This window comes from Protobothrops mucrosquamatus, unplaced genomic scaffold (genome assembly GCF_001527695.2).
Source record: "Protobothrops mucrosquamatus isolate PMUCROS unplaced genomic scaffold, P.Mucros_1.0 scaffold26, whole genome shotgun sequence".
NCBI classification, from domain to species: Eukaryota; Metazoa; Chordata; class Lepidosauria; order Squamata; family Viperidae; genus Protobothrops; species Protobothrops mucrosquamatus.
Genome location: NW_015386411.1, coordinates 442,698 through 466,667, shown reverse-complemented (window position 1 = coordinate 466,667; position 23,970 = coordinate 442,698). Strand labels below are relative to the sequence as shown.

At 38.2% G+C, this 23,970-nt stretch overlaps 1 protein-coding gene across 1 annotated transcript in view; it reads left to right on the top strand.

Annotated features, from left to right (window-relative positions):
• KITLG (KIT ligand) overlaps nt 1-23,970 on the top strand; it is a 52,673-nt gene that overhangs the window by 16,199 nt on the left and 12,504 nt on the right. The window contains exon 2 of the mRNA XM_015810970.1: nt 15,245-15,358. Within this exon, the coding sequence (XP_015666456.1) occupies nt 15,245-15,358 (114 nt within the window). The remainder of the gene's footprint in view (nt 1-15,244; nt 15,359-23,970) is intronic.

Here is a 23,970-nt window from a genome sequence, read left to right as displayed (position 1 = left end):
GTGTGTGTGTCTGTATGTGTTCCTCTCTGTGTGTGTATATATGTGTGCTTCAGGAACAAAAGACCAGGGCTACAGTTCACAAGTTCTAATTAAACTGATTTACTATTCTTGCCTATGTACAACAATCTAGTCAACTAACAGTTAGCACCAGTGGTGGGATTCAAATATGTGAACAACTGGTACTCTGTGTGGCTGCCGCTTCCAGAAGTCCATTCTGGGCCTGGGCAACAAAAAATTAGCTACCGGTTCTGCCGAAGTGGTGCGAACCGGCCGAATCCCACCACTGGTTAGCACTATTTTGGCAGTAGATAAGGTTAATGGAATTCAAGAGGGGTTGCACTTGTGACAATATAGAGACTCTAGACTGATTCCTTTTTTGAATCCTCCCCCAGGCCTTGCCACTCTTTGTCTCTCTCTCACACACACACCAAAACCCAAAGAATAAAATCCCAATATCAAACTGAGATCACAAGTTGCTCTGCTCCAAAGGCTCATTTTAAGAGTTTTCCTAAATGATAGCAAAACCAGGCCCTGTGGATTTTGAAGGGAGCATGTATTATCCCACAGCACACAGGCAGCCTCAGAAAAGTGACATTTCCAAGAACTTATAATATAATTTTAATAATGGAATCTGGAGTATGCTATACTGGATCTAATAGGACAACCAAAATAACTGGAAAGAGATAAACTCACACATAACCATGCTCTGAGCCTAAAGGGATCCTATGGATGACAATCATCCCTTGAATTTCATCCCACAGGTGGCTGACAACCAGTACATATCAAATTGAATCAGAGAGCACACATAATCACTTGTGCTATTGTTGCAGCGGTTGTCCCTTTTGAAAAGTCTTCAAAATTAGCCCATATAGAGTGTCCAACTCTGTGATAACTAAAGCAGGACTGACTGTAAGTAGTGTATATATATTGTAGTTTAAAATTTGTTTGCCCATATGGCAATCTGGAAACCCTATTTGGCTGCTTAAAATGTGTATTTCACAACCTGGTGCCCTTTCTCTTAGGGGGAGCCTGGAACCCACACAGAGTGCGTTCCCGGGTGGCAGATTGGAGGGGCCCTACCCATTATGGCTTTTATACTGTAATGGTGGGTTGGAGGGAATCAAATACCTCCTGTGAACCAACAGGCCTGGTGAGTGGCAGCTGGCTCCCCAGTATCGACTGAAGGTGGAGACTAAATTGGTTGGAACGGATTCAGAAGAACAGCACATGGTGTGGTGGCAGCCACTTGAACAGTGTGTGCACAGCGGTGTAGAAAGCAAAGGGAAGACTACTACACTATATATTTCCCAGGAAAATCATGTTAATGGCGGCAAAACCTAACAATGGCCCCGAGTACAGGCACCCATTAAATGGGGCAGGGGTGCTAAGAATCTCCCGGTCCAGTAGAAGCACAATAAACCCAAAACTACGAATTGGTACTTGGAATCTGAGAAGCCTATACGAAGCTGGAAAAACACACAACACTATCCAAGAAATGTCCAAATACAATATCTCTATATTGGGAGTGAGTGAAATGTGCTGGCCTGAAAATGGAATGTGTAGAATAGGAAATTATACTATCTACTACTCTGGTGAGAATAGCAAACACCATCGAAATGGAGTAGCTATAATTGTAAACAATCGTGTAAATAAATGCATCAAGTCCTTTATTCCTGTATCTGATAGAGTGATAATGATCCAAATAAATAGTGCTCCAGTAAATATGAATGTTATACAAGTTTACGCTCCCACAGCTGACAGCGATGAGGAGGATTTAGAGAAGTTCTACGAAGATATAAGCAGTGTACTGAAAACCCTAAAAAGTAATGATATCACAATACTCATGGGGGACTTCAATGCAAAAGTGGGAGAAGGAAGTGATGCTCCTGTAGTTGGAAACTTTGGCTTAGGAACCAGAAATGGTAGAAGTGACAGATTTTTAGACTTCTGCAAGGAACATAGGCAATGTGTGATGAATACTTTTTTCATGTTGCCAAAAGGACGCATCTACACTTGGAAATCACCAGCAGATACACGAAATAATGTAGTAAGGAACCAAATTGACTATTTTACAATAAACAAAAGATTTAGAAACTCAGTAAAATCAGTAAAGACATACCCAGGTGCAGATGTACCATCCGATCATAATCTACTACTTGCTGAAGTCCAGCTGAAACTAAAAAGGATGAAAAACCCGAACCCTGCTAAACCAAGAATCAACAGAGACTTCATCATTAAACATGGAGGTAAGATTAAAGAAGAACTAGAAAATCATTTAAGAGAAACCAACAACCTGAATGATGATGATGTAGAAGCGAACTGGAATAAATTTAAAAATGCAATAGTAGAGGTAACAAATTCAAAACAGAGAGAGGGGTACCACAAGAAACAACAGTGGATGACGGAGGAAATTCTTCATCTCATGGATGAAAGAAGATCTTATACAAATAAAAACAAAGAAAAATACAATGAACTGCAGAAAACAATTAGAAGAAAAATTCGACTGGCAAAAGAAAAGTGGTTTGCAAAGAGATGCAAGGAAATAGAAGAGACAGAACATATACATGATAATTTCAATTTACACAAAAAGCGAAAGAAGCAGCAGGCCTCTACAAAAAGAAAACCAACAACTTAGTTGACAAAGAGGGGAAAATTAAACTAAAAAGATGGAATGAATATATTGAAGAACTTTTTGAGGACACTAGGGATGATATAGATATGGGAAGTATAACAACTGGACCAAATATCACTATGGAAGAGGTTGAACATGCAATAAAAATAGCAAAAACAAGAAAAGCCACAGGACCTGATGATATCCCAGTAGAAATTTTAAAATTGCTGGAAGACAATGGGAAGAATGTTTTTACTGCAGCTCTTCAATCAGATTTATGAAACAGGAAAGATACCAAATGATTGGCTAAAATCAACCTTTGTGACAATCCCCCCAAAAATAAATGCAAAGAAGTGTACCGAATACAGAACAATAAGCTTAATGAGTCATGCCCTGAAAATATTCCTGAAAATAATTCACACAAGAATATACAACAAAATTGAAGAGCATCTAGGTAACACACAATTTGGTTTCAGAAACAATCTTGGTACACGAGATGCGCTGTTCAGCATTCAGGTTCTTGTACAGCGTTGTAGAGATGTCAATCACAGTGTTTACATGTGCTTCATTGATTTTGAAAAAGCTTTTGATAAAATAAGACACAGCAAACTATTAGAAATCCTGAAACAAGGGGGACTAGATGACAAAGACATCCAAATAATAAAGTATCTGTATTGGCATCAGGTAGCAAATGTGAGACTAGGCCAAAAATACTCAGCTGATGCAGAAATAAGAAGAGGGGTCAGACATGGATGTATTCTGTCTCCACTGTTGTTCAATATCTACTCTGAGTCAATCTTCAACGAGGCACTGGAGAACATCGATGCTGGCATCAAAGTAAACGGTGTTTGGATCAACAACTTAAGATATGCTGATGATACAGTTCTGCTTGCCAGTAAGCATGAAGACCTTCAGCTCCTCATCAACAGAGTCACAGAAATATCTGAAAAATACGGCTTGAAGCTTAACACCTCAAAAACCAAGATCATGGTCATCAGCAAACAACCCGTTACTTTACCACCAATAAATTCAGAAGGAATACCACTAGAAAAAGTTAAAAGGATCATACACCTCAGTTCCAATTTACATGAAAGCTGGGACATGACCATTGAAGTAAAGACAAGGATAGAAAAAGCTCGAACAGCATTCTTCAAAATGAAAAAGGTCTTCTGCAGTCACGACATAAGCCTAAGACTGAAAATCAGGCTTGTCAGATGCTATATTTTTTCTATCCTGCTCTATGGAGTAGAGAGTTGGTCTCTGACAGAAGGTCACTTGAAGAGACTAGAAGCATTTGAAATGTGGATTTACAGGCGGCTGTTATGTATAAGCTGGGTTGACAAGATCAGAAATGCGGAGGTGATAAGCCGCCTGGGAAAGCCAAGGGAAATCATCAAAACAATTAAAAAACGAAAATTAGAATATTTCGGACATGTGATGCGACACCCAGAAAAATACTGCATACTCCATTTAATCATCCAGGGAAAGATTGAAGGCAAACGAGGTCCAGGCAGAAGAAGAACATCGTGGCTTCAAAATCTAAGGGACTGGTTTGGACAAAACTCAGCAGCACTTTTTTGTGCGGCTGCTGATAAAAACAGGATCGCCAACGTCCAATAATGAATATGGCACAAGAAGAAGAAGTGCCCTTTGGATACCTTGGGTTACAACTCTCATTCCCACATCCTGATTGCCAATATTGTTTAAGGATAATGGGAGTTCTGATCCAATATTTCTGAAAGACACCATGTTGGGGGAAATCCTTGAGATTATGTTTCTGATTATCCTATGGCATGTGCCTTCTATGTACAGTAAGTGAGATTCCAGACTATGCTAAGTACTTTGGAGGGTTATGTCAGGTGCAGGCAACCAGATCCACACTTGAAGAGGAGTTCAATTAGCTACTTTATTGCTCATACCTATTTCACAGGAATCTTCCCAGACTGGCAGTTTGCACCTGGGCCTGACTAGATAAGATTCAATGGCATGGGGGGGGGGGGTTAGACTTTGCCCTCTTGTGTTAGTCTTCCAGACTAACTCCCTACTTGACTCCTTCTACGGCTCTGCTAGTCTCTTTCTGATAGGTTAGTTTAAAATATTTTGGATTAAAATGCAATATCTTCAGATAAATGTTTTCACTTTTTAGATGTCTCAAAATTATTGCTACAGTTTTTCTCTCTTATACCTGTTGGCTTTTCAAGGACATTTACCAAATATCAATTATTTTAACATCATGTTCATTTTAAAGTATTTACTTCCTTAGGACACTTTCAGAGAGATGAAACTAGTTGTCCCTTGTAATAAAAGATAAAAAGAAATTAGAAAAAGAATATAAAGAAAAAGAAGAGGAGATATATAAAGAAGTGACTTTCAACTGTGGTTCTAAAGTCTTAGATAGCTTTAGAATACTTAATAGTGATTAAAAAGTGAAGTTTGTGAACTTAGTGTCCTTTAAAAGTTTTCACTGAGTCTCTACAGTACTCAGACTTGCAGAAAACCACTATTTTACAGTCTCACAAGGAGCAGCCATCCAGAGCACACGTGGGTGATTTCCAGTTATCCAGAAAGATTCAAAGGGAACTGGCCTACTCACCAGTTCTTCGTCTTTACTGAAGATGATGGCTTTGCTTTTGCAGAGCTATCTTTATCTTGCTACATCTCTCCCGGATGTCCTAGCATTCCTATAGTATTGCTCTATTAGTAAACAACCTTTTATTTCTACCTTTTAATTTCCATATGTGTGTAATGATTTGAGGTAATGTAGAGATAGAATTTGAGCATCTAATGAAAAAGTTCCCATTACATCCAAAAATCTCACCCATGGAAATGAAACTCCTAATGTAAACTGTGCACTTAAAAATACAGTGGTACCTTGATAGTCAACTTCTTTGAAACTAATCAAATTTGGTACTAAATGCATTTTGACGTGAAAATTTTGTCCCAGTACTTATCGGTTGTTGGGTACTCAATGCACAAGCTAGAGCTTATCAGTGTCTGCTGCCTTATGACTCACTATTATTCCTTATGGGAAAAATTTGTTTGGTACTCATTGTTTTTGGTACTCATTGTGCCTCCCGGAACCAATTAACAATGAGTACTGAGGTATCACTGCAAAGTTTAAAAGGTTTGGATAACATATGAGCTATATGGAAGATGGGAGATAACTGGGGATAGCCTATCTTATTAATTTCAAAGGACACTTTTGGATTTCCTCTATTTCTAACTGAGCAAAACTCGTATTTTTGTTTCAGAAACCTTTCCATAATTGCAACTAATTCCATAATTGACAGGAGTGAGAAAGAAAGCAGACTAAAACTAAAAATATCACCCACTGCCTCTGGATATTTCTATGAATTTGTCCTATTATTAATAATGTGTTCCAAAGCATGAATACAGTAAACTTGCCTTTTTTTTCTATTATCATTCTCTTTCTTTATTATGGCATCATCCAGTGAGATGATGTATTTTCTTACATCATGATATTAAGTTAAATCTGGAATCCAATGTGGTAAACATTGGCAGCCTGGGAATTTTTTTCCTAACCATAATTCTTTGGGTTTAATTTATTTTAGGTTCCAAAGAAGCAGATGGAAAAAGCAACTGAAGCTAAGATTATTTCCTATAGCTAAGAAAATTTGAAAAACACTGAAATAATTGAAAATACAAAGGGGAATGCCCTCTTCACCCCCTCCCCCTCCAAAAGGACTGATATTATTAAAGGATCTATAGTGGAGATGCCCATTATAGTCATGCATTAAACATGTCTTGGTGGGGCTTTTCTTTTCTTTTTATACTGCAACATACTTTTTCTGTACTGATATACATGGGAAACAAGGAAAGTGCCAGCCTTTTGCAAGGCTTCTTTTTAAAAGATGGCTACAAGTAAGATCAAGTACAGGCCATTTTGAAATCAATTTCTAGATGGCTTTATGTGTAGCAGCAGTAAATTCAAAGAAATATTTAGAGTCTTTACATTCCTTAGAAACAGAGACATGATACGATACAATATGAAAATCTTAAAATGCAGCATTGTCAGCAAATAGCACTCTGCTTACTTTGGGTACTACTTGCAAAAATAATTGTCTTATGAGATATTGTGATAATCACTGTCATTGTCATTACATTTCTCTTATATTTTTGCTTGATGTTTCCCATATTGTATAATATTTCAACTTGTAGCAACATCAACCACCAAAGCCTTATTACTATGATGCTGTTTCCTCCTGTATGTTCAAAAGGTGAACAACATGAGAATCAAGAAATATAGATTTGAGTATTTTGCTTCGTTCTTTACTACTATGTGAAATTTAAGTATTCTTCTCATTTAACTGTAACTTTTAGTTTTTTTCTGGTATCCAACCTATCTTATCAATTTTTAAAAAAGAATTCAAAACAACAGTATGTCCAACAGGAAGGATTCTTACAAATAATTTTAAAATATTATTTCGAACCCATCTGCACTGTTAGTCCATTTCTAACCTTCCAAAATCAACTTTTTAATATTCATCTTTTGCTGTTTATTCCAAAAGAAGATTTTTTTAAAAAAATATCTTAAACTGATATTTAAAACTTCTTTCACTAAGAATTGAAGGAAATTTACCAAGAGCGGTAAAACTTGTCTTTCCAAATAGCTGAAAAGCAATTAATAAGAAATTTCCAAGGGTGGTTAGAAAAAGAAGTAGATGAAACCTCTATCCATAAAGGCACCAACCACAATTTGGGAAAAGATGGCATTCCCTTGTCCCCAGATCTCTAAACCTATTGGAGACTGTTGTTTTATCCTCATCTTGTGAGGAGCATATAGCTGGAGCACTTGTGGTGCTCAGTGGTTAGAATGTAGTATTGCCAGCTAATTCTGCCGACTTCCAGGAGTTCAATCCTGACCGGCTCAAGATTGACTCAGCCTTCCATCCTTCCAAGGTCGGTAAAATGAGGACCCAGATTGTTGGGGGCAATATGCTGACTCTGCAAACCACTTAGAGAGGGCTGTAAAGCACTGTGAAGCGGTATATAAGTCTAAGTACTATTGCTGTTTCTATCCTAAATCCTCTCCCTGTTGAGAGAGGAATTCCAAAGAGCTGGCCCACCTATGGCTCTTTGTTCCACTGTGGTCATGAGAGCGGAGCCATCTTCAGTTCCCCAATTCTTCCCTGAAAGTCCACCATTTTTATTTTTTAAAAAAAGGTTTTGAGTAACGAAACATTCTTAGAAATAAAAATGATACTGAAAGCTTGCACTTTGCTTTATAGCATTCAATCTTCCTTTTTGTATAATTAAAATATTCTTTAAATATAAAAAATCAGGTAGAACAAGAAGCCTGACTGTTTCCACAGAAAGTGCCACTATACATTTTGATGCTTATGGGGGCTAGGTTTGGGATCCAGATTCTATATTATCCTTGCATCAGATTAACATTCTGCTGGTAAAGAGTCTGCAAACTGAGGTTGAGATTGTACAGGATTAATAGGGTTTTTTTTCACATGCATTGTTAATCTGTCCACTAGAACAAGATTATAGTTTTTCTGTTGGTATATAATCCCATATAGCTCTCTGCCCAGAGACTCCAAGTCATTTCTTTTTCAAGTGTTGATAAATTATGCTACAGAATGATTCTGCTTCTTTATTATAATTTAAAGTGATATTAGTGTGGGAGAACTAAGTAGTGTGACATTTCTAGTGTAGAAAGTATTCTCTAAGCCAACTGGACACTTTCAACTGAAAATTCTGCATCAGTTCTAAAATAGCATCACAGGATCATAGAATTGGTAATGATCACAGAGGTCATCTAGTCCAATTCCATGCTCAATGCGGGATCCACTAAGCACTCTGATAAATAACCATCCAACTTTTGTTTGAAGGCTTCTAGTGGAGAACTCGTCCACATCATGTACTACTGGACATCAGCTGAGACATTCAGGAAATTGTTCTCCCAATGTCTATCCTGACCTTCATCTTCCTTTTAGTTTTACGTCATTGCTTCTGGTCCTGTACTCTGGGTCAGCAGAGAACAAGTCTTTTTTCTCTTCTGTGTGACAATTCGTTACCGTACTTCCCCTTAGTCATCTTTTCTGTAGGCTAAAAATATGCAAATTCTTTAATCCACTTTTACTTCCATATTATTTGGCTTGGTTGTGCTATCAGATATTTAAAGAGGAAAAATCACTTTGCAGCTCCCAGGTGAAATAAGTAGGGATGAAATTGACAGGCTTCTTATAGTTTTTCCTTCTGTGTGGCAGGAAGAAGCTGTGTTATTTCTAACCACAATGACACTAAAATAACAGAATGGGTACCATAATTTATTTGCCTTGTAAACTTGAACCTTTCATTCTGATATCACATGCTAGTGTATAAGAGGTAGTGTTTGTGTTGCAGTGCTGTGATGTAAGTTTCCCCACTTGTCATCTGGCTCTCACTGATCAAAGTGTCTTTAATTTGCAAATCTTCTATAATATATTCAGAAACGTTTTAAAACATAAATGTTAAATAATAATGCTGGTGGCAGGTACTTTATTAAAAATAGAATGTCTGGATGATACTTTTATATGTGAAGCTGACATGTATTTCTAATGAAATATAGATTGTCCTTGTTTAATGACAACTTATTCAGCAGCCATTCAAAGTTTTCATCTTTACATTATTACCCAACTCATGCTTCTGTTTAAGAATTGTTAGTAAGATTTTAAGATTTCTTACTAATTAAGCAAATTAACATGTCAGTTTGCAAGATTACATGGTTTATATCAGAATGTTGCTGAAGTTAAGCAGTCCAGTTTAGAAATATTTTCTACCCCAAGCAGAAAGGAAAGGAGATGAAATGTATGTAATTTGAATGCTTAAATATATGAAATGATAATTAATTATTTTATGTACTTATTGATAATATTTCTCCACCCATTTGCTCATATAGTTTTCCATTGTTAGATTTTGGACTAGGAATCTGAATTATTTTATGGGAAGAGAGACCAACTAACTTTAACCAGAGAGAATAGGATTGCCAACTGGAGAATAAAAATAACAAAGGAAATAACCCTCTTCCCCCAGGTAGGGACTGAAGAGTATGAATACTTAATTGTGTCTCTTGCACAAGAAGAATACATAGAAGCTTAAGCTTACATTGTTACCATCAGTAGATTTCTAGTAGGATGGAAAAGAATCATAATAGCTTTACTTTATAGTTCTTTATAGGCTCCTATTTGCAAAAAATAATTGCCAACATTACTCATTAAGTAGATAAACGTTGGTTGTAATCTATGGACTATTGATTCAGTCAAGTCTTCAGCATGACATCAAATAACAATTATAACTTGAATCCGCTAGACGTTTTTCTTTCATAACCAAGGTAAATAATGGGTGGTATACATGCACATTCAGTACAGAGTTACCTACAGTATATTATTATGGTTTGTTGTACAATCATCCAGAAATTTATACTGGATTTGACATTTTTGTTCACCTATCAAGTCCTTCCCAAGAATCTGGGTTAGGCAGATATTGTTTCATGATGTTAAAAGTAGAATGTAAACTATAAACTCACTGTTTACAATTTTCTCTTGATAATTTTGACAGTGCTATTGATATTCAAGTGGTGCTCCGGATGTTTAAAGATTGCACCCAAGGCATCTATTACTATTGGTACTACTTTTGCTTTCTTTTGCCACAGTCATTCTTTTTGCAGGTTTTTGAATTTTGTGATTTTTTCCAGTTCTTTCTCTTCTCTTTGGCTATCTCCTCAGGTACCATAACATCCAGACATTTTTGCATTTCTTATCAATAATAACTAATTTGGGGTTTTGTGTGGTAGATGCTTGTCTGTTAATTCTAAAGCATCAGAGCAATTTTAGCAGAACTAAAAGCCCTGAATAGGAAGACCATGAAAATAATGACAGTGAAGCATGTCCTTTGCATCCCAGATATTCAGTTATTGTAGTTGTGCTGTACATAAGTTGGTTTGTTTTTTGCAGTGAACTGGTGCTTGCATTTGATATTACATTATTGGCTTTTTTAATGTTTGTGCTCGCTATTTTGGGGAACAAGCTTCAATACAGGCAATCTTATTCTGTTACTTTTTGTGTTGTACTAGATGCTCGGTGACTTTGTTTCAGTTCTTCTACCTCTTTAGTTAGAGAGTTTTGTTCTTTCTGAGGCAGAGGAAAGGGTTTTTTGTTCTGCTAAAGAGATGTAAATTGTTTTCTTAGTTTAATATGTACTGTAGATCTGAATAAATAACTATGATATTGGAATATTAATGTGTTAATGGCAAGAAATGGGGATTAAGGAAGACATCCTTAGAGCAGAGGACCCCAACCTCTTGGGCACCAGGGACCGGTTACGTAGAGAGAAGTTTTTCTGCAGACCAGAGGGAGCGTGGTTTTGTGTGCTGCCTGCATCCTGCGGATGGAGCTTTCCTTGTTTGTGCGGACTGCTTGCTGGCATGCCGCGGCCTGGTCCACGGACTGGGGGTTGGGACCCCTGCCTTGGAGGATGTTGCAATTAAGATATTTAGATCAAAGTTGGGAACATGCAGTTTCTCCTACAAAAGATCTATTGCAGTAATCTGAATCTCGAACCCTAACTAGATGCACGTTAGGGTTCTTCTAGGATTGTTTGGATCTTTTCTGCATACACAGCTGGGAAGAAATGCTATTTCTGTCACTATTGATGAAAAACCAATTTTAAATGCACACTACAAAAACAATACTCTCAGGCAAAATAATACGTCACTATTATTTGTAAAAAATTTACAAATTCTAAAATTTGTAACTATAATTTATCATTGGGGTATTTTCTTAATTTTAAGGAGGGAGGAAATAAGAGAAATTATGTTGGAGATAAAATGTGATATATCTATATATCTATATTTACAACTATGTCTATATATCTATAACATCTATATCTATATCTATTCACCAAAAGAGTAATGACAACATCTGTTGTTTATCAATGATATCAGTATAACCCACCAGAATTGCTGTGATAATAATGATAATGAAACAGTTGCTAGTTTAAGCTGCTTTAGCATCTATGTAATCTGTTCCAACATTTATGTTGGAAGAATAGCACCACAGTAAAAACAACAGTTTCTTCTTAATTTCACACATCCTTGTTGAAAACATATTCCAAAACTACTAGCAGTGTAAAATTTGGCATAGTTTCCTGGCAACTTTAGAAGCAAAGAACTTTTAACTAGATTAAATTTATGGAAGACATCTTGTGTTTTCTTTTCTGATGTATCAGTTATCTTTCAGAGATGTTTGTTTCTTTCAACACACCATTTTCGTGGGTTCACTCAAATTACATCCAGGATGTTTAGGATTGCCACAGAGCAGGTTGTATGGAACTATATTTGATTTTTTTCCCCTCTGTTCTTCTGCTCCACAATGCATTGAGTGTTTTCTATTTAACGTCACACCAAGGGCAAAAGTCATTTACTTGTGTACGCAAGTACTTCCTGATATTTCTGTGAAGCTTATTCCTATGAAGCAAATTGCCTAACAAATATAATATATTGCCTGGAGGATTCACAGACTTGGTAACATTCATCTAGAATCATTTTTTGGAAACTGTAGCAATAATTGCAGCTGCATTAAGATGCTTCTCCTTCTTCCTTCTCATGTTTCTATAAGAGATTATAATTCAATAGCAAAATGCATGTTTTACATACAAAAGGCCCCAGTTCAATCCCTTAATCCCTTACCTTTCTAATAAAAGACATTAGAGAAAATTATTATGCAGCAAACTTAAATTATTATTACCAGTTAAAATATACTGGTGGCTGTTCCATATATAAAATTAGAGATGGATTGTGTGGCTGGGGAATTCTGGAAGTGGAAGTTTACACATCTTAAAGTTGCCAAGGTTGAGAAACACTGAATCAACAGGAGGATATGTTGCAGTTGGAGAAGAGACTGATCTCAGTTTTTTAATATAATTATTGTATAGTTGATTATGGCTGAATAAAAGCCAGTATGGTGTAAGGATAAAGAGTTAAAGGATAGTCTTCAGTAGTCTTATTTTTGTAATAATAAAATTCTTTTTAAAAAGTTTACCTTCTATCCTTAATTTTCATCATCTTAGAAAATTATCAAAAAAACCATGCATCTGTCATCTGATCATTGGATCTTATGCATGTCCATTCAAATATAAAGTCTGATTTAATTCAACGAGGGTTAATTTACCTCAATCTTCATAAACTAAATAGGAAACATTTTACAAATCACCAGAAGTTATATTAAGTTTTTGTGTGCTCTTTATGAAAAGGTCTACTTTCCTCTTTTACTTAACAATAAATGAGGTGGTAGAGAAGAAAAATATCAATTCTATAGTGTAAAATGACAGCTTTAAGGTGAAACCAAAATCTTTATTATAAAATGGCATTTACCATATTAAACATATTTTGCTTATTATATGTAGAACATATTGAAGATATATTGCTTAGCTTCCCAAGTAATTCAGAATTTCCTTTAATATCTAAACTGTTTTCTTCTCTTTCTCATACTTGAGAGTTATGGCTATACCCCATATTTAGATTAAGGGATATTATATTCTACACAAATTCAAGGAGTACAGCAATTCAGAAATTGATTTTTATGTTCATTTATATGCCCTGTATAAGAATATGCCATATCAGAAGACATTCTATAAATCAATTTCTATCATAGCAAAACGAAGATATTCTGTATGTTTATATATTAATACCATTTTTAAAATCTTTGCTAGAGTTTAAATGTTTTCAAATATTGGCAGTGTTTTGTAATGCTTTATTATACTAACTTTCATTGGATTGATTCCAGCTGCCCTAAATAGTTCTGTTTGGATGCAGTGACTGCTAGAGTGATGTATAAATTTTAATACCTAGTAAAATAATCTTTGTATTGATCTCTCTCTCTCGCCCTCTCTCAATTAAAAATGATATTCTGTTAATATTAAAGATTTAAACGAAGAATATCAGGAGCAATGAGATGCTCTTTTAGGATGCTACCATGACTTGATATGTCAGTGTGCTAAATGTGGTTTTCTTTCTGTATTTTAAACAGAAAATTCATATGCAGGAACAATAAACTCCCTTTTTATGACCCTGCAATCCCTTTTTTTTAATGCTTTTTTTATTTTTCCCAACTCTCCCCCATACATGTCGACAAATATACCACGATATTTTATCACATGTTAACATACATTATTTTTACATTCTTATCTATCAGATACGCTTAATAAAATAAAATAAATACATAAACATAAATTTTGGTGTTGCTCGCCCATTTCCCCTTTCACTGTATCCACACTCCTACTCTTTCTTCCCTCTTCTCTACCTTCTTTCTCCCTTTCTTCTCTTTCTTCCCTACTTCCCTCTTCTTCCTCTCCTCTCCTCTTTCCTTCACCACTCCCTTCCCATTTCTCCCCACTTCTCCTCCTCTTCTCTTCCAACCTTCCTACTTCCTTCCCCCCTCCTTTACTCTCTTCTCTCTCTCCTCTCCTTTCTTTCCTCTCATTCCTCTTCAGCTACAATTCAGGGGTAATGTCCGAGCAACCCCTCTCTCTAATTTTCCCTATCTATATTATATATAATAAGATTAATTTTCTATTACGTTAATACTTCTATTTATAGTATATACTTCTATAAATATTTATACGACCTCCGGTTATTCAATACTGTGTCGCCGGCAATCCCTTAATTCAGGTTAGAGTCAGGCCATAATTTAATTGCCTATAGATAGTCTGATATCCCATCTTTTCTCCAAAAGTTAAAGACAGCCTACATGTTCATTGTAATGGTATGTGGGGGAGACAAGGGAACAAGAGCCACAGATTAGGCAATGGTCAGACAAACAATTGCTGAGTCCATGGAAGGAATGGAGGTGTAGCACACTTTCAGAAGGGAAGCCTCCCTTCTTTCTTGGACTGTAAAAGCAAGGCAGGAGAGATATTTTATTTATTTATTTCATATGCCACCCATCTCACTATCAATATTTATCAATATACTGTATACCTGAGATAAACTTTCAGACTTACACGATTCTCTTAATGTAATCTTACAATAAAGGAATACTTATACCTATTATTTCTGGGTATGCTTCTTGTCTAGATTATTTCTATTTCTACCTGGCACAATCAGTGGAACTCTTGGCAGTTAAGCTTACAAGGCCTTTGCAGTAACTCAGTTTTCAAAGTTTTTTGAATGGTTAAAGCCAAGGGAGTCAACTTGTTCTCCACTGGGAAATTATGCCTATCAACTATATGGGCATAGCTACTACAAAAGAAGCAGCCGCAGCAGCAGGGTATCAGAGGCTCATAGAAATGGAGAAGCACCAGAAGCACTTTGCACTTTGTTCTACAGATTCTGTTTTACAGCTGAGTTGAGAGACAGTGATTGGTGTTGATAGATTGAAGACATGATGAAAGTTTTAAAGATACCACTTTTAATGTTACCACATTTGCTTTGGAAGCTTGCTTTGGTTTCTGAAACCATTGCCATCTAAGTCCACTTGTTATTGAACACTTGTCTCAAGTTTTATAACTTAAGAAAATGGTTTTGTTTAAAGAGCCAAAAAGAAAAAAAATCTCTGAAATGTATTTATATGTTGTTATTATGTAATTTGTCTTTACTATATTCACCAGTTTCTCTCTCTCTCTCCTCAGACTTGGATTATCACTTGCTTTTATCTTCAATTGCTCCTACTTTATCCTCTTGTTAAAGCCCAACGTCCCTGTGGGAATCCGGTGACAGATGATGTAAATGAAATTGCAATACTGGTAAGTGGTTTCTTTCCAAATTTCTCACTAAACACTGCATAAGATGAAAAGAGATATGCTTGGCAGAAACATGGAAGCTTGTCTTAATTATTAGTTTTCTGTTTATTTTATCTTTTTAGTGTAAAAAAAACTAATAAAGTTCTTATTTTTAAAAAAAATGGAGAAAGGGCCCTGAAAATCATTATAAAATACATGGGTTTGTTTGAAACCATAAAATAGCTATAGTGTTTCCCAAGGACACTTGTTTTGCCTGCCTATGAATTCGCTTCTTAAGTCTGTGATAGGCCCATTACTAAATTCTCTTTAACTCTAAAATATAAGGAACATTTTCTATGCTTTTAATCATTAGGGGTAAATATATGTGTGTGTGCCTATCTTAAATCATCCAATCAAGACACTGAAAATAGAAATGTCCCTTAGAGAATATTCATAGCATAAATTGGAACCGGAATCTGGGTTATTGAGCAAACTAGTCATTAAGCAAAACACCCACATGACTGCTTTGCTTAATGACCACAATCTCAGCACTCTGTCATTAAGCAATTTCTTGCATCATTAAGTGGACAGAGTCTCAGGTAAGGAGACACTGGGAGGCTCTAACAATGAAAATCCTCTGCAAGTTAGATTTTCAATGCCAAAGCAGAGAGACATTCATGTACTGCCTGAGCCAAGCCTTCCTTACATTACTTCTACCTCTCTGCTGTGGTATCTGCTTAAATCAAGCATGCAACTCCTTAGGAACCAGGGTTTTGTGCTGCCTTGAGGGGTGCAACTAAAAATCTTCCCTGCTGAAATCCAAACAGAAAACATTGACTTTCTGCGGAAGCCAGCATGGAAGATTGTAAATGATGACTACATATTTGTGAGGCATTTGAGAACCTCTCATAAGTGTGAATGGATTGTGAGGTGCCCACATGATGGAAGGATAGTGGTGCAATGTTTTGCAATGGTCAGAATTGCTTTAAGACCCTTTCTGAGGCCCGTCATAAGTTGAGAACTACCTGTATGAAACTTGTATTCTGTAATTTAGCTTCCTTCCCTTTCTGGGCCATTTCTTATAGCCAATGCCAACATTTTTTTGCTTCATAGAAGATTGTACACTTTCATCCAAGGGTCATAAGTGGATGGGATGAGATGGGACTGGAGAATATATTGCAATTATTATTTTCTACTAAATGCTATCTTGGGAGTTGTTGCTCTGAGAAAAGGCAGAGGAATGGAACAATGTTACAAAGCATGACTTTCAGCATGCATTATGAATGATATGCATATGCAAACAGCATATGAAGGAAAGTCAACATCATTGAAAATAGGCAGTATAGACTCAGTGAAATATTGATGCAACTTCCTGTGTTTTTACAAACTGTACTTAACTCAGGTCATACATTATGCAAGCATAACCAGTTACCTTTTTTCTTGGCATGCTTGTCAGTCCCTTTCTTGTCAAAAAAAGACATCCAAAGATGTGATACTTTTTTACAGAAGTTTCATTCCTGCAGCAGTCAAGACCCAACAAGCCAAAGAAGATCAACTAGTCTTAGGCTGTCGCCTGCTAAAGATTTAATCCTTCCTTTCATTACATGCTTTCCTCATCCCTTCAGTTTCTAAGCAGTCCACAAATCCAAGTTTTCAACAACTCCTAGCAAGCTGTCTTTCCCACCAGATAGCAGAAATCACATTTTTCCTATGGCAGGAACAGTCCCTTTCCAAGTCTTATATGAATGTGCAGATCCATCAAGTAAAAATAATTAATTGATTGGAATTTTAAAAAGTTCCTTTTGCATTTTGTGGCATGTAAATAATGCTAATTTAACTAGCAACTGCTTCTTATTAGAAGGAATGGTATCTTATAAGGCTCTTCTAGAGCAGTGGTTCTCAACCTTTTTAATGCCGTGACCCCAACCGGTCGTAAGTCGAGGACTAAACCGGTCATAAGTCAAGGACTAAACCGGTTGTAAGTCGAGGACTACCCAACCGGTCGTAAGTCGAGGACTTTCCCTGCCTGGGAGCGCCGCGCATGCGTGGTTCTGCCCCCTGCGCCAGCCGAGGCGTAGCTGGCAAGCGGCAGAGACCGAGCAGGCCGACCACCAGCTGGCCCAGCCCAAGGGAGGTAAGGCACCCGCCGGAAAAGGAGAAAAAAATGGCAGACAAAAAAAATGGCAGACAGCCTTGCTTGGTGACCCCCGTGAAATGGTTGATCGACCCCAAATGGGGTCCCGACCCACAGGTTGAGAACCACTGTTCTAGAGCCTTGCCATCATTTAAGCTAAAAAGTGGGCAGGCTTTTTATGGCATTGGAGGACACAAGGAAGCATAAATATATTTTGTCATTATTAGTAAAATGATCAGTTCAGTTTGAGTTGAAAGCAGAGCATGCACTGCTATCAGCAAAAGTAGGGCAAAAGATTTTTTTAAAAACCTAGTAAAAATTGCAATGGGGAAAAGATTGGAGGATTAGGAAGAGAATATGGGACTAGGAAATTCAAACAAGATATTTCTACAATTTGTCATTAAATCCTAGCATGATGCCTCTGAATTTTGCAAATGAAATAGAAATGGATGTCACAGCAAATATACTGCTATAGTTCAGTCAGTAATTACATAAGTAATTCTAATTTCATGAAATTTTCTCTGAATAAGACAGCATGTCTTTTCAAAAATCTAAATTTGTTGCAAGGCTTCAGCTATATAATATCACTCTCTCTCTCTCTCTCCTCTCCTCCTCTTTAATAGTTATTAAAATGTTCATACTCCTTGAATTTGAAATCTTGGCTACTTAGGGGTTTTTTTTAAGCTGTGCATGAAAAGAGCTTAACAGGCTTTGATGCCAGTAAAATAGGTTGTATACATAATACATGTCAATTCTTGTTGTGCTTCTCGATCTGGAACAGATTTAATCTTGCACTGACCTTCCTTAAAGAAATACATGGTTGCTGACAATGTGAAGCATCTAATCACTCTGAGGATACTGAATAAAGAAAACAGGAATTTTTCTTTAGTGTGGCTGTTGTTGGACCTGGCTAAGGGGTCCCAAATGCTTGTGTGTTCATGTGAATCTGAATTATTCTTTTGGCCATCCCACCACCCTTTTGCCTCTCCTCCTGAAATCTACATGAGGAAAGGGGTTTCTTCCAAATCTAAAAGATGGTTTTGAAGTTGCCTCAAAATCCTGGCTGTTTCCAGAGCTGTGAACCATAGTTTTCTTATTTGGGAAAAAAAGAAATTACATTTAGTGCAAGATTTCTCAAATGATTATATGATATTATTGAGGCTGCAAGTCAAATATGGATGGGACCCAGGACTAATTTGGATGGAATGAGTTTCAGAAAGTAAAGCAATGAAATCTGGATCAAGTCATCATGTGTTTAGTGTAAAAAAGAAGGGAAAGGAAAAGCATCCATACAATGCCTATGCTATATATCATACAATTTGTTCTTGAGTCAAAAAGGAATAATACAGAATTATTTAGGAATTAAAAACTAATGCAAGATGCCCTTTTATTTTAATATAAAATTTCTCTCTCTCTTTCCCTCTCTCCCTCTACTGGAAAGGGAGTTGATCTAAAAGCAAACATTGTGCTGAGTAGACCTAGTTTGAAACTTACATTGGTAACTTACATAATCATTGATTACCTGAATTTACTTTAGTTCAACTAAGTCTGAATATAATGTAATATTTGATTTTGCATTAAAGTCACATGCAGATTCTGAATGTGCTTTTGATAAATTATTCTAGGTGTATCCATTTCTAAAATTAATTAAAATGGATTAATTAAAATGGAACATGAAATGATTAAGAATATCAGTACTTTTGATATCAGTAGAAATTGACAAATCTTATAAAAAGTTCACAGTCCTAGGAAATGTGTATTTCAAAGTAATTTTACTGTGTTTTCTTTTTGTTTCAATATCACTTGTTTGATAGGATTAAGAGATGTAAATAACTTTATCTTGCTAAATACTAGCTCTTCCCTTGAGTGACCTATTTTATTAATTAGACAAATGGGTCTAGTATAACAATTTAAATAGGAAGATATGTTACTTTGATTAGGTACTAGGTGAACTCTAGCTACTTACCTGTTAACAAGGATCTTATTAGCACAGATTGATCCTTAATTACATATTAAATTGACTCATTCTTTCTGAAAACTGTTGGACAATACCCAAGAAGCCAAACTCTTCTCTAGCATCTATTTTGAAACAAAAATCATGGCTGAAAAAAATGACATTTTAGATTGCAGATGAGCAGCCAAGAGTCTACAAGCTGCATGTAGCCCCAAAAACTCTAATGGCCTAGAAAGCCATATCAGAATAGACATAGCCAAAATTTTCAGACCCATTTTCATTTTACAGAATTTTGATGTATTGTTTAAAAGTTAGAACTGCATCACTTAAAAAAGGAAGCAAAACCATTTTAGAAAGGCCCAATATAAATTAAATTAAATAAATTTCAAGGCAAACCCTCTATGGAACCCTTCTTCTAGCTCAAAATTAAAATTAAAAGAATCTGGAATGTTTGCTCCTACCAACTCTGGTGATGCCGTGACATCACTGGGTCCTCATCCCCTATAACTCCTAAGCAGGATATAAAAAGAAAACGTTGCTCATTCTTCTTCTAGGGAAATTGATTAGTAGAGTAGGAGTGCTTTAAGTTTTAGAACTACATACAGAAGTTATAATTTAGGATTTATAGCACTAAAGCATGATTTGTTTTAATTTTTTAAAAAAAAATACATAATGGCTAGGTTCCCACAATACATTAAGCCATAAAACATGAAGAGCCAGTGCAGTGTAGTGGTTAGAGTGTGACTGGAGAAATATAGGTTGAAGTCTACCTATAGCCACAGAAGTTCATTAGGGACCTGAGACCATTCATTCTTTCTCAGCCCAACCTACCTCCTAAGTTGGTGGTTGGAAAGAAAAAGTAAGAGGAGAGAATATTATACGTGGTGTCTTTAGCTCCTGAAAAGATAAATATCTGTCTAATACATAAATCAGCGGTGTCAAACTCAGTTTCATTGAGGGCCACATCAGCATTGTGGTTGCCCTTGGGGGGGTGGCTGGGGTGGGCGTGGCCTGCTGGGTGGGCATCGCCAGCTCAAGGTTACTTGCGTCAGGGGCACCTGTGTGGGCCTGGGCAGGACCGAGGCGGATCCAAGGGTCTCTGGCAGAGAGGTGGGTGGGACCAGGGCGAGCACCAGGGCATGGTCCACTGGAGGAGCCTCACTGTCCCTTTCAGGCTGTGCGGGGGGCCCAGGACGGTGGCACGGACTGCCCAGAGCCCTGGGCAGCAAAGGTCAAGCACCCAGCCCGGCCCTCGAGCTCCCACATCACCAGGACCTCACAACCTTGCCTAGCCCAGCCGCATTTCCTTGAGGGGAAGCCCAGCTGCGCTTACCTCCTCCTTGAGGCGGCTGCTGCTGTGCTCGCTTTCCTTGGCCAGGTTACTCATGGTGAGTGCAGGAGGGCAAATTGTGTGAGTCAGAGGGCGGCTCACTCTCTCTCCATGCAAGGAGACCTGGCTTTGTAACCAAATCATCCTCAGCAATAGGATGGGAAACCACCAGGTGATGGTGAAAGGGCAACAGGGCTGTTGATGGCCAAGTGCTAAGGCAGGACTTTCCTCAGACCCTCCCTCCTCTCATTCCAATCTCCCTCCCTCCCTTCATGCTGGAGAAGGGGCGTTGTCTTACCTGAACGCCTTTTCTCAGCATGACAATAGAGAATCCACTCCCACCCTTAGAGCCAGTCAGGTCCTGTGCAGGGAAGAGGATTGAGCCAACAAATGGAATCTTAGTCAGCAACTTCGTCTCAGTCGAGAACTGGGGAATGGAGGTCCCAGGAAGAGGCGGAGCAAAATTGGCTGACTTAGTCTACGGGCAGAAAACAAGCATAACCCATTAGTGGATTCTCCATCGTCATGCTGAGAAAAGGCGTTCTGGTAAGACAACGCCCCTTCTCAGAGACAGCACCCCAATTATTGAGCTTTCTCCCAAGGAAAATATGAATAGTGCATCCCTCACCCATTTAGAGGCAACTCCAAACACACTGTTCAGCCAGGCATATGTAGAACAATACCACATTTTATGGTCAAACAGCACTAAGTAAATTACTACTACTATTTTTCTTTCTTAAATACACGCTTTTAATATTGTTTTTAAGCAATGCTGGTGATGCTTTACAATAGCTGTCTTTGACAGTTTTCTTGTAAACCACCCTGGATTTCTCTGAAACATTTAATTTCAAATTAGACGTTGATTTAATAAATTAGGCAGAAAAAAACAAATGTTTAAATACACCTAAATCCCACAGACCTACTGCCTCCTAGGCACATACTGCAGAGAAAATAAAGCATTGCATTTCTAGCCAGCATAGCCACAGGATGATGGGAACTGTGGTCCATGACACCCAAAAGACATTAGTTTAGGTAAGTCTGGATTAAATTATAAAAGAGCAGATGAGGGGAAGTAGAAGCGAGAAACACTTTCCACGTCTCCAACAAAATAATGGGGGGGGGGGCAGTTGACTTGGCCTTTTAATTCCAACTCATGCCAATACCTCTTAACTTCCCATTCAATCCAAAGAGTTCTATTATTGGCTGGATTTTAGGGAGGGGAGGTGGCAAGAATAGACGACAAAGCCAATCTGCAAGTTTACTCTCTCACCTGCCTGCACACCACATTCCTGATGCAGCACATGGCTCCAAGCCATCTCCCCAGAAGTTTTTTGCAGATAATTCCATATATTTCTTTTGGGTCTCTCACTTCTCTGAGAATCACAATGCGACTAACCCAACCCCCCAAATGGCCTCACCTTCTCACTGGCTTTCTGCAAACTGCCTGGTATCTAGTCTTGTCATCTTGCTTCTCTTTGCTGCCAGTGGCCGTGGCTTTCTCACGCAGGGATGGGGAAAGAAAAGCGCTCACAGGCTGTGATGCCAGGCAGTGGGCCATGGAGGTGCTGGTGGAGGGGGTGGCACTGATCTAAACTTCGTGTCAGCCATCCAGAATGTGATCAGTTTTAGATCCTCAGGGTCACCCTGCAGGGGGACTGAAAGAAGGGGCCCAGCCTGCCCGCCCGCCGCCTGGCCTGTGGGATGAAAGGAAGGGAGATGGGAGAGCACGGAGGCACAAGCCGAGCATCACCCTCTCTGCCATGTGGTAGGGCTGGAGAGGGGAACGCAGCATTCACCCTGGATAAAGAGCTACAGCGTGGAACTGCCGGCCGCTGGCAACGTGTGAGGCTCTGTGGCAGCTGGAGAGAAAGGGCGAGAAGGAGGAGAAAGCAGGAAGGGTTTCTCTCTCTGTGTATCTCTCTCTCTCTCTCTCTCTCTCTCTCTCTCTCTCTCTCTCTCTCTCTCTCTCTCTCTCTCTCTCTCTCTCTCTGTGTGTGTGTGTGTGTGTGTGTGTGTGAGAGAGAGAGAGAGAGAGAGAGAGAGAGAGAGATATACCCTTTTTGTAAGTTTGCTTACTCTGCAACGCTTCCCATTCCCCACACTTTTACTTCCCTGCTGGCTCTCTCTCTCTCTCTCTCTCTCTCTCTCTCTCTCTCTCTCTCTCTCTCTCACACACACACACACACACACACACACACACACAGAGAGAGAGAGAGAGAGAGAGAGAGAGAGAGAGAAACCCTTCCTGCTTTCTCCTCCTTCTCATCCTTTCCAGCTGCCACAGAGCCTCACATATTGCTGGCTGCTGGCAGTTCCAGTCTGCAGCTCTGCATCCGGCCCTACCACATGCCAGAGATGGTGACTGGAAGCCGGCTGATTCTTGGCTTGTGCCACCACATACTCCCATCTCCACGCTTTTCTTCCCACAGGCCGGCATGCCCTGGGGTGCTAGGCTTATAGAACTCCACGGCCCTTGTCATTTCTGGAACAGCTCTGGGGACCAAATCTGGGCCCCTCCTGGGCTGGATCTGGCCCGCGGGCCTTGTGTTTGACATGTTTGACATAAATAAATCAAAATGACCATGTGCATATCACATAATCAGGCACAAATCTAATTCACTGCGTTATGCCATAGTGGTTGCTTAGAGTTACTTGATGATCTTTCAGCTCTCTGTCCAATCATCAATAAGATGAGCTTGTTTTATGTCCAAACTAAGAGATGAAGCCTAGTAAATAATAACCTGTGATTTATAGAAGCAATTATATAAGAATGCTACAGTTAACAGCACCTGGACTAGATTTGTTGGAAACAAATTTTGCCAGCTTAACCTTATCTCTGACAAAGTTGGAAAATATTGCAGTCATAATGCACCTGGACTTAGGCAAAGTCTTTGACAGAGTGCCTTGTGATATTCCCCTTCATAAAATGGTGAAATATGAGCTACCATACCTCTTGTTAGATGGGCCTATGGTTGGCTAAATGAACACATCCAGAGAGTGTTCATCACTGGCCCCATTTAATCTTGGAAAGAAGATTGGTGGAGTGCCACAGGCTTCTGTCTTGGTCCTTGTGCTGTTCAATATTTTTATTGGTGACTTGGGTGATTTCCTCACCCATTTATAACATTTGCAGATGACTCATACATTTTTAATGAAAGGGAGAAGATTCAAAAAGTTCTGGATAGGCTTGAACAGATGACTGAAATGAATAGGATATG